At 41.6% G+C, this 11,714-nt stretch overlaps 2 protein-coding genes across 5 annotated transcripts in view; one reads left to right on the top strand and one right to left on the bottom strand.

Annotated features, from left to right (window-relative positions):
• The window catches only part of LOC126869740 (PI-PLC X domain-containing protein 1-like), a 276,559-nt gene that overhangs the window by 13,130 nt on the left and 251,715 nt on the right, over nt 1–11,714 (top strand). The window lies entirely within an intron of this gene.
• The window catches only part of LOC126869717 (plexin-A4), a 426,446-nt gene continuing 414,808 nt past the window's right edge, over nt 77–11,714 (bottom strand). For both annotated transcript variants that reach the window (XM_050626597.1, XM_050626596.1), the window contains exons 4-12: nt 9,015–9,746; nt 8,677–8,802; nt 8,019–8,480; nt 5,988–7,666; nt 5,663–5,876; nt 5,391–5,574; nt 4,508–5,218; nt 4,262–4,407; nt 77–4,164 (exon numbers count right to left, since the gene is read on the bottom strand). In XM_050626597.1, coding sequence (XP_050482554.1) covers nt 3,991–4,164; nt 4,262–4,407; nt 4,508–5,218; nt 5,391–5,574; nt 5,663–5,876; nt 5,988–7,666; nt 8,019–8,480; nt 8,677–8,802; nt 9,015–9,746 — 4,428 coding nt within the window. In that variant the 3' untranslated portion in view covers nt 77–3,990. The remainder of the gene's footprint in view (nt 4,165–4,261; nt 4,408–4,507; nt 5,219–5,390; nt 5,575–5,662; nt 5,877–5,987; nt 7,667–8,018; nt 8,481–8,676; nt 8,803–9,014; nt 9,747–11,714) is intronic.

Below are 11,714 nucleotides of genomic sequence, written 5' to 3'. Positions count from 1 at the left end.
TAACTTAAAAACGGCATTATTTATATATATATATATATTTATCTAATATATTAAGATTAAAAAAACAAGTACAAAATAATGTAGCAAGGTTGATATAGATTTATTAATAATTATTGATCGGAAAGGAACATGACTATTATAAACGTAACGTAATCGTGTTGCTGGATGCATTATCTTTTTTTTTGTTTTGTATGTATAATCATAATTAATGTTTATGACGTAAAAATGAGCGGCGAGGGAGCGACCCCGGATTGATTGGCAAGCTCCCACCGCTGCCTCTCTCAGTCTTACACAGTCCACAAACATTCATGCAAATCTTTCATTCGAATGATCTGTCATTCCCAGTCTTTCTTATTTGTCATCTCACTCTGTACCAATGGTCCCGCTCCTCCTTTTATCGAGACCATTTTTTTGACGTAAGATCAATCTTACCTCCTCGAGCAGAGACAAAGCAAACAAGAAGACCTAAATATATGCTCATACGTACACGGTCATCCTTCGACAAAGACATTCGATTCGAGGCGTACGTTCTCTCTCCAAATACGACTCAGCATACACGGTAGTAGACTGCCGGGGCAGCAAGCCACGCACGAACGATACGGCGATACACATCTCCTTACTTAGTTCGAATTTTACAAATTGGGATCGTACATTCCATAATTAACGAGGAACCATCAATACAATAATAATATTTACTTAGCAAAACGTGCCGATCGGTAGTGTGGCGAAGGACGCGTGATGTGTGAGCACAGTTAAACGCGTTACGAAGGGAGGGGGGAATTTGATGATAATAACGATGATATTGGTGGTGGAAGGGGTGATAAAGTTGGCGCAGGAGGACGTTGGTAGAAGGGAGAGGCGGGTTCTCCTTCGTTTCAAAGGCTGATGATGACTGAGCAAAGAGGGAGGTTGATTGAACGTTTCAAGGAAATTGCACGTCTGCTTACCAGGAGTTCAAGGTACACGCACTTTATAGGGATACACCATGGGAAAGACACTCAGGGCAGACACTGATATAGAGACTAGGCTACCGACTATATGTATACCTATCTAAACGTGTAATTAGCGTACGCACCGCGTACACCCGGTACGCCCGCACTCCGCCCTTTCGGGTTGTTTTTATTTTTTGTTATTATTTCTTTTGTGTTTCAATAAGTAAGCACGTGTACTTACATGTTCGTTACACGCGCTCCTGTCCCTCACTTTCTATTTGTCTTTCTTGCTCTCTCTTCTCTCGCTGTCTCCTTCCTACTCGTTTGTCTCACTTTCCCTTTTTTTTCTTTTCGATCTCCTCCCCTTTTCGTTTTGTTTAAATTATTATTATCATCGTTTTATTACAATCAGCGATCGCGTCGTAATCGTGCTTTTATAGTAAACGCTATGTAGTCTTTATTACTCAAGCTTATGCCCAAAAATCTACCAGAGGCACTTTGGGTTTATTAGTACCATTTGAAGTCGGCGTGCGCGGGGGAGGGCGCTGCGAGTCCTTTGTCTTTTTTTGTTAATTTTTTCATTTATTTATTTATTTTTGTCATTTGTAAGTGATACAGCGACTGAACAACGTGAGTATCTTCTCGGTTTTCTTCTCGTGTTTCTCGACTTGGCGGAGTACCCTGTCTGTGATCCATTTTTTTCTTCTTTATGTCTCACGTACGTTCGCCGCTTTTTAATTTACGCACCCATCCATTCCCCCTCCCCCGTTCCTTTCCCGTAGCCTACCAACTCCGCATTTTTTCCTGCTGCCTTTCCTTCCCACACACGGTCTTCCGATGTTTTTTGAGCAATAAATACTTTCTCCACTGACAACTGCACATTGAATTGACGCACGGGACACTCTCACGCATACACAAACAACACTCATTCGCTACTAGCCGCTCGCGTTGACAGAACTCACGAAGGTTGCTCCGATTCGAACACCTTCGGCGATATGAATTCTTTTATGATAGTCTCGATATTTTATCGAAACTTACCTACGCGGAATCGAGAAGTCTTATCACGTGACGAAACACCTCATTGGGTTTCGATGTGCGTTTGTAAAAGTGGTTCGTTAATAGTACGATTAACTTGGAAGAAATGATACAGCGAAGATTATGAAGATTCCTAGCGAAGGGTTTTCGAAAACGATGATACCAGGTTTGATCCCTCTCTCTCTTTCTCTATACATATGTATATAGATTAAAACGAACGATTTATACGATTCGACTCGTTTGAAAGTGGCGTACAGGTAAAATACTCCTAGAACAAAGAGGTTTTTCGAGCGCTGTCTATCGCGAACGGCTCCCGACCACTCTCATCTGCATCAATTGTTTTAAACTTTCACCCATACCAATATGGCTACATCCACAAAGTTTAATGTTACGCTTTAATTAATGATTATCAATTCATATCAATTCAATATCAATGTATTACAATCAGACAATACTCAACAGTGATCGTTATTCATTATATATTACAATAATTAAGAGTGACAACAACATGACGACGGAGGCGTTGAAGCATTACAAGGGAGAAGAGAGAGTGGCACAATGTGATTTCTTAGGAATGATGAGAAAGAGTAGAAGAGGCGCCGATAGTGGACATCTTTACTACATGTAATACAAAGAGAGGTAATTGATGACACGAGGACAATGAGGGATTTTTTTCTGATGAACATGAATTGCGCGACAATGATCAGGTGAACATCAGGTGATGGATGCACGACGATGAGAACGAACGATTAATGATAAAATGGAACAATGAGCTGGAGACCAAGGAGGGGAAGCACGCACACTCAACACAACCGTCACATCGAGCTGGCCTCGCGCGCGGCCATAGTCCATAGATTAATACCTATCAACTAATACACAGTCTGTCTCCGATTTCGCGGATGACTCTTTCCTTTTTTTTCGTTTTGAATGCATGTAAGTATAAATAATACGCGTAATGCATGGCGTACGTACAGTATGGCATCCTGCTCAATCAATGACGGTCGAAGCTCACGTTTACAAATTTTGGACGAAAATTGCTATCGCGACGCCTCTGTTTCTTCATTTTCCTTTTCTTCTTGCTCATTCTTTCTCTTCTCGTGCAACGATTAATCGCCGCGAGAGAAATATCTCGGTATCGGCGCCTATACTGTACGCGCGCTCGTTCTTCGGATACTGCATATACATACACACATACTTTTGCGCCGGTATAAAGTGTATATATGTACACATATACATACGACATACCATCCATGTATATATAATATACTCATATTGTTTAATTAATCATCGTTAATCGTTAATTATCTTATTTATTAAAATTCGTCAGTTCGTAATTCAAAAAAATTTCTGCTAATAGCGGTGGATGGAAATGTTTCTTCGTTAAAAATCGCCGATCTCCGATAGCGGCGGCAAATATCGACCGTTTTAAACACATTTACAAGTTATCGGTTTGATCGGCTGATTCGTTCACTCACTTATAACACTAATGTTCTATTATTTTTTTCGTTCGTTTTAAAACCCTATCCGCCGGCGGTCGCGGCGTGTAAATCGTCATCACGACGATTTCATAGCACGCGAAAAATTTTTCAGTTTTCATTTCGTATGTGGTTGCGTGGCCGCCGGGTGGTGTGGTTGCACATCGATAATTCTATTACAATTAATCGTGATTTTGGTATTTTATGTACAATTATGCGTGACAATGCGCTGTTGTGATTATTGCCACACCTGCCAACCAGCGACCAAATTCAGAAGACTTTGTCACAAAAACACTTCAGTCCTCGTAGACATTTTATATTTCTCCCGTTCGAACAGTTTAGCGGTCCGTTGTGCAATTTCTTCTTGTGTTAATAATTCGCGTACTAAGCTGAGATAACTGGCTTGCACGGAAACCTGAGACGATCGATTACAACATAGGCCAGTCCTCTTGGTGCTTCATTAAGAGTACCTAACTGCGGTAGAATATTCAGCAGGGTAACTCTTGGCGGGCGGGCTTTGTCATATGCTTCATAGAGTTCATGGTACATCAGGGGTTATCCGCCGCCATTATATTGTGTACCTGTTCGAGTTTGTATGCCAATCTCTGCTTCTGTGAAAACTCGTCCTCCTCCAAAGTAACTATCAGTTGTTCGTTGTATTTACCCGCGTACGTGTATAATTCGTACAGGGCACAATTCGTGTTGAACTCCGTCGTATGCAACTATAACAAGGAAATGAAAAAATGAGAAAATAAGAATTGGCAATAACTATAATTCTATTAGAATCGCAAAAAAAAAAAAGAAAGAAAAAATACATACCCTAGACTCTTCGGCAAGCATGGCGTTCATGTCTTGATCGGATATGGCTGGCATCACTTTGATATCTGCATAATAACGTTCTACCCACTCTTTGTACACTGGAATGTCCTTTGCGTAAAGTAGTTTAGAACTCGGCGAGTCCTTGCCTATAAATAAAATTAAAAAATGAAGATAATCACATTAACATGTCCAAAATTCAAGAAAAAAGATCCATAGAAGTTAAACTGTCAAACAGGTATTACATACCTAATCTATGATCTGAAGTGGAACAGCTGTCCATGAACGTTTGCGCGACGACGGACAGACACGAATCCACGATGTTCGATTTATGTATATCGAAGATGAAGTTCGGATTCTTAATCAGATTCACCCAAAACCTGAGTGGGAGCGAATTGCTCTTCCATGTGTGAACGACTTCAGGATCGGATATGCCGTGCTGCAGTGCTTGGTCGTCCATAAAGTCAAACATGTATTTGATCGCGAGGGGAAGAGCTGATCCTCGATGGGCAGTGCTAAAGATTGTTTCAAACAGGTCATCAACGAACTTTTGAAGTGTACCCTTCGTGGCTAATAGCCTCGTTAGGTAGATTTCTGACACCATTTTGTTTCCACGGTCTCCCTCCTTTCGTGCATCGGAGTCATGGTGCTTGACAAGATGCCAACATTTCAAACCACCGTCGTGATTCTGATTTAACGGCGATGTGGCACGGGAGAGCGGTGGACTGGCTGAACTGAATTTACTAAGATTCAGGGTTTCGTATTTGTGCGATTTGTCCGTCTTCTCGGAGAGGATCGATAGATTATATATTGACGATTGTTTGGAGACTAAGTTGAGCGATGCTCCGTCTGGTACCCTGTAATGATTCAGCGTATTTCGTTTCTTCCACTCGCCTTCCGTTTTTGTCGTAGAATCTTCATCATAGAGGATCAATCTACCGGATGCTCCAGTTCGCCATTCTGTTGCAAAAATTATGTATTACATTGGATATATATTACTTACATTGTCTGTTAGTAAGTGTTAGGTCACCTACTGGTTATATTTATTCGAAAATTTTAACTTTAGTTACGTTAGCGTCATAATACTTATGACAATGTACATAATGTTAAGTTTAAAAGTTTCGAATCTTACCAAGATCAAGATCATCCTTCCTTGGTCTTTGGCTGTAAGGCGTGGCTCTGTAAATTGTATCCAACGCCTTCTCCTTCACTTGAGATATCGTATCACAATCGAGAACTTTGACTGGAACATTTTCTGTGTTTGGATCCATACCGCCGACGAAGACCGTTTGTTGAGATATAGACACGTAGACCGTCTAAAAAATCAATTTAAAAATTATATTAAAGAGAACGTCGTAATACGAAAAAGAAATTATGAAGATTTATTGAAATCAACAATTTTACCATTGGTTTGAAGTCAATGGACTGTCTGATCAACTTCTCTTCCGATAACGAATATCGTGCTTCAGATGTAATCGCATCGACGGGGCCCTTATCGACTTGTTGTTTTACTGCACGAAATAGTACATACAATGGTTCTCCAGCACATTCTCGCATAAACTTGTACAGGAGGAAAGTGAACCAAGCTGACAACATCTTTTCAGCGACGCTTTCCGTTCTGAAACATAAACGAAGTAGCATTATCACTCTACAATTATTCTACAATCGTGATAAATATTAAACAATGATAAAGTATCAAAATATTTTTCCAAGAGGATACTAAACTTACCGTCTAAGGAACAGTTTCGGATGACTCTTTCCTTCCGTACACTTTTCAATTAGTTCCGCTAGGAGGGTCTTCAGAATATCTGTACAATACTCCATCTTACTCTGAAGCGTAACCATAATAAGACTAGCCACGTTCACTCTGTCCCTCATCGAGAAGTATCGATTGCTCTCAAGAGTCCTTACGAAGAGGAGCAAGAACGTTTTATTCATTATCAATTGTCCAAATAGGCGCAGTCCTTTCTCTTTGCGTGCCAATTCCGGTCGATCCCATTGCAGCACCGGGCTATTGTCGTCGCTTGGGAATAGTATCATCATAGCGTATGTTCTATAATCTAGGAAAGGTATACCTCCACTGGTCAAATCGCCTGTAAGATCTGTCATCTCTGTTTGCAACTCAGCGAAAGCTTCTTTGCATTCAGCTGCGACACGAAGTTCTAGAATATCCATTTGTTCTTGCATATTTTTCAGTACCCGATTGCTCTCCGTAGATTTGCGTCGATATGCAATAAGGAAGGCGATAAACACGAATACTAAGATCACAATGGCGGCGATCACTCCGATCAGAGCTGGTTTCGATAGTGGTCCATTAAGACCAGCTGGCAGTGCGTAGCTCAGTTTTCCTATATTGTAACGGAGTGTGCCACCTACGATCACAATCACCTCAGGCAGTTCTTGCTTATTTGGAAAACCATCGGAATCGATGGCTGGTGGTTGTGTCAGAGGTGGTCTGCAAGTGAGCTGTTGCCTAGAGAGCGAAGTAACGTTACAGAACGCGTTTCCTATTTGTACTGTCACGTCCGATTCCTGGCAAGCGCGGTCTAGATGTTGGCCATTGATGGTCAAATAGTCGCTCTTGTAATACTTAATCTCCTCGTCAAACACCTCGTATATAGGATTCGGGTAGAGGAGAAAATGGTTGAATCCGTGTTGCGACAAGTTCTGCACGCCTGTCACGTTGTCCATGCGAAAGCCGTATTCCAACATTAATGGTTTTTCTGCGTCTAGGACAACGTTGTCTGGTACTTCGATGGTGGGTGATTTACAGATCATGCTTTCTTGACTGTGCACTTCGCATTGCGATACGAACATCTTCTCGTCGTAGTACACGTACATCTGCGGACTCTGAATGTAGCCTAGGTTCTTGCCTGTTACCGAGATCTTTATTCCTCCTGCTGGAATACCTTTCGGAATCTTCATCTGACCAGCAACGCCACTCTCTACACTCTCGATCGTTGGATCATCAGCATATTCGAAAGTTCCGCTATAGATCCGAAATGCACCATCGAATGTCATCTTCACCGTTCCATTCCTCTTATGATCACTAGCGCTAGTCATGCAGAGCGCTTCATTCATCTCTGCACTGATTATAGAGCACGGTAATTCATCGATAAAGGCTTTGATAGTACTGCCAGCGTTCATATATTTCCCGGTGATCCTTACGGTGGTGCCACCGCTCATAGGTCCGTATTTTGGTGATATGGAGAGAATCTGAGGATCTACGAACTCGAAGTTGTATTCGGATTGGCCCCTGAAATCTTCGATCCTCACGATTACTGGTCCACGTTTGCCTTCTTCTGTACCTGGGCCATCCACTCGACAGACTATTTGCTTTGTGCGTATATAGAGTTCCTTGTATGGCTCGCATGGTAATCCACCAACCATCACGCCTCGGTAGATGTCCTGAAATAAATCGATTGTCATACTTTGTATATTAAAATTAAGCAAAAGATACTTTTATTGCAAAACAGATCCTTATACCTTAATTATATTCGAGACTGATCGAACCTATCAAATCAATAAGACTTTTTCGTTCTAGTTCGCTTGGTATTCTTATAATATTAATGTATAAGTATTAAGACTTTTAAATAAGGTTGTATATTCCATACTATATCCTATGTGCTATATCCAGTGTTTTTTGAGTATTACGAAATTATTATAGATAAAAAATTTGGTTCTTATTTACTCTCGAAAAAGTCATATATGACGATATTATACAGAAGTCTCCTATATGTATCAAGATATTGCCCCTTACCATGAATGTCTGGCCCAAGTTGATGCCACGTATCGTCACGTTCGTATTACCTTCCCAAGGTCCCATAACCGGCTCGAACGAATGTATTTCGGGATTCGGGCAGGTTTGGTTACTGTTCAGCCACATGCCGGTGTTGCGTTCGCAGTTGTCCTTCACTTCGCATCTGTCTGTGCTCTGACACCATCCGCAGTCGTACTTGGGCGCCAGGGTCAGGCACATTCCGCAGTTGTCGGCCATGTCGCGACACCGGTATATTACCAGATGGATGTTGTGTGGATTATCCAAAGGTTTCGAGCCACCCCAGATCACCGCGAATGGCACGGTGATGTTGGGCGCCCGAGATGTGTACGAAAACTCGGTCTCCTCGCAATAAATCGTGTCCGCGAGCAGCCGAGCGTTCACGATCGTCACACGGCCCTCTATGTTGAACTGACAGACGAACCGAGTCTGCACGATGAATTGCTGGAAAAGATGTTTCGCATAAGTTAGCGCGTCAATCATCCTAGACGGGAACCAGTCCCGACACAGAGCGATTCCCTCTTTCTTTCTGTCTGTTATGAAAGGTCCGCTAACGACACGTGAAAACGACCAGGGAATTAATGTAACAGCATTAGACGTGATTCTACATTCGAGAAAGATGAACCATGGCATTACTTACCCCGATGATGTGCACTTTTACTCGTATCACCTTCTTCACGCCGGAAGACACCAGGATCTCCTGGGAATCGGTCGCGTTCAACGTCGGACAGAACGCTGGACCGCTTCTATAGCTGGGGCCCGTTCTCTGTGGAAATAGAATTCGTTGATTTTAACGATTATCTAATGAAACGAATTAATAAAATTGTGTGATTCAATTTTGAAGAAAACTTGATACTTTGAATATAAGCGAACTCTATTATAAAGACTCTATCAAGTTTCTGAATTTATTCGTTTAAATCGTTTGATCCCAGATGACCCATAACCATCATTCAACGATTAGACAGAATCTCCACTTACACTAACTCCGGTGACCAATATATCGTTCCGACAGTTCTCAGCTGTGTCATGGGTGCACCTGTGACCGTCGACGCACCAGTCACAGGGGAAGCTCGATGATACGCATTTGGTACACGAGCTGTACGTGTTGCAATCGAAGAACGTGAAATTGGTATCCACGAGGTCAGGCCCATTCGTCATCCTGACTGAAAGCTTCGCCGTGAAATGATGTTGCCCTTGCGGAATAGATGGCAATAGATCGGTCCTGGGTGTGGTGCAGTTCACTCCAAACGACTTTCTCGAGGCATTCGTGATCAGGGTTTTGTCCAAAGTAGAGAACGCGCAAAGGAATTGGCCAGAGAGGGTTGGCAGATTTTCAATAACCAACTCCAGGGTTCTAGCGGTTGTGCGTTGCAATTGGTCCGGCGTGACGGTCGTGATGGTCGTGCATCTGCCACTTTTATACGAGATCCAGTAGAGCGGATCTTTGGCAGCATCCTGACAGTCGCTGCGCAGATTGCATTTGTTCTCCAGTGAGCACCAGCCACAGTACGGGTCCTTGGCACCGAGACAGTCCAAGCAGGTCTTGTATACCGAGCATTCTTGCACTTTGACCTTGGACACCGTTTTGTTCGTCATCACGTACAGGTGCATCAGCTGCGAGTCGAACAACAAGTCTGGGTTCACCGGGCAATCTGGATCGATCTCCAGGTCGCCGTACTCCAGGGCCAGGGTCGAGCTCTCCACTACTACCTGTAACAAGAAACACGTAATATCACGATTAGTCCATGTTTTCGATTGCGTAACGCTTGTGCTCGAGATCGACCTCGTAGCGAGTATGCTCGAAACTCAACAAGCTCCCCAACCTTGCGCTTTTTATCCCTTCCCAGGGAATATCGAACTGATCGATAACGGTGATTGTAAAAGTCTAAAGGTCGCATTTCGCTCCAGATACTCAATGAAAAATTCTTAATCGCGATGTAAAATCAATTACTGCTTCAAGGATCCCTGTTCCTTTTCACTTATCGACAAGCACCATGATATATCATTTGTATCTCGCTACATGTATAACCTTAGGCTAACGTTCAGGAAAAAAGTGGATAAGGGAGGATCTTCGAGCTATAAATTCGGACTACAGCCTGCGGGTAACACGTTAAATCGATCCTGTGCGATTTAATTGCTGGGCAAGGAATTCGATAAACTAAATGAAGGATAGAGGGATCGTGGCTGGCTAATTCAACCCCTTCTCTTCGACCGTTTCTTTCAGACTACTAATTTAATGTGGTTTATTCATCGAAACGATGATACAGACTGACCCTGATGCACCCGACGCGATTAATGAAACATTTACGCTTCCACATTTACAATTTCATGAAAATAAACGCATCTCATTTCCATTTTTGTTAAATATTAATCGCTTATCAACGCGTGTCGTCCAAATGCGTGTTTCCATTTTCCCAGTCCCTTCTTTTAGTCCACCTTTATTCCGCAGTTGAACGTTTCAATCCGTTATTTCGTCAGGAACAAACGATTAATTTGAAAACGTATAACACCAGGATGTTAAAATTTTACTTTGTGAAATTTACGTTTTATCATTCGTCGGGAAATTTTCTCGTGAATTTCGTCTCTGTGCAGGTTGTAGAGGCGAGGCTCGTTCAGAGTCGCGGCTAGGAGGTCGCAAATTAAATCTCGGGGACGACTAGATTTCGCTCGTCGTTGAGGCGACCACGAGGATGACGGAACGTCTCCCTGCTAGAATTACACCCGCTTGTCTAATAAAAAGGCAAGACCGTCCCGGGATCGAGCTATGAATAACAGTAATCGTCTGATGATGATAAACTGGTCTGAGTACCGTTTTTAAAGAGATTCTACGGATATCGTCGTTAAACATTATAATTTGTTACGTAATCAAATTTTTCTGGAGGAAGATCTTGAAAAATAGAAATTATGTTTTTCATGTAATATGTATTTGGATGGTTTTAGGAATATGAGTATATTAAATTACTGACTATTAGAATTTGTTGCTTTCGTTAACAGTTAATTTTTGTTAAAAATCCATAAGCTTTTATCGTTCTCTAATTTCATGGCTTCCTATTTTGTTCCCTACTTCTGAATCTTTTTATTAAAACTATAAAAACAAAATGTAGGGCATTGTAGCAATAATTATTACCAGGGACCAACTCATTTAAGTTTTAGATAATAATTAAGAGACAATGCAATAATACGCGTCAGGAATAACGAACATATTAAAGCCACTTTTTCTTGTAAGATATATTTAATCCACTAAATGTTTCAATCATACACACTTTCTAATCTTTACTTATAATTTAATAGGATCAATTTTAATAAAAAGACTTGCATCGCACCCGTTTCACCAATTGCATAAAATGTGTCAATGTTTTATAAAAATAAAGGAACGCTTTAAGCGTTTTTCTCTTCCTCTAATTATTGACGGATTAATACGTGCTTGTTTATAATTATACGGTTTCTGTATCCAACGGAACTCTATTTGAAATTATTAGATGACAGGTAGAAATCAAAAATTCCTTCATGTTCGTCGAATCTCTTCCATGGAGATTCGATTACATAATCGAAACGATTAAAGAGGGGAACTCTCTCACGATCGGTTCTTTTTTAACGCATAGGAAATAGCCGATCTTTCGCAACCGTCCCACGGCTCTTTCTCTTTTACAGCGATGCTTGGAATATGTTATTTCTAGT

The sequence above is a fragment of the Bombus huntii genome, chromosome 9, assembly GCF_024542735.1.
Source record: "Bombus huntii isolate Logan2020A chromosome 9, iyBomHunt1.1, whole genome shotgun sequence".
Taxonomy (NCBI): Eukaryota; Metazoa; Arthropoda; class Insecta; order Hymenoptera; family Apidae; genus Bombus; species Bombus huntii.
This window is presented reverse-complemented; position numbering and strand designations above follow the sequence as displayed.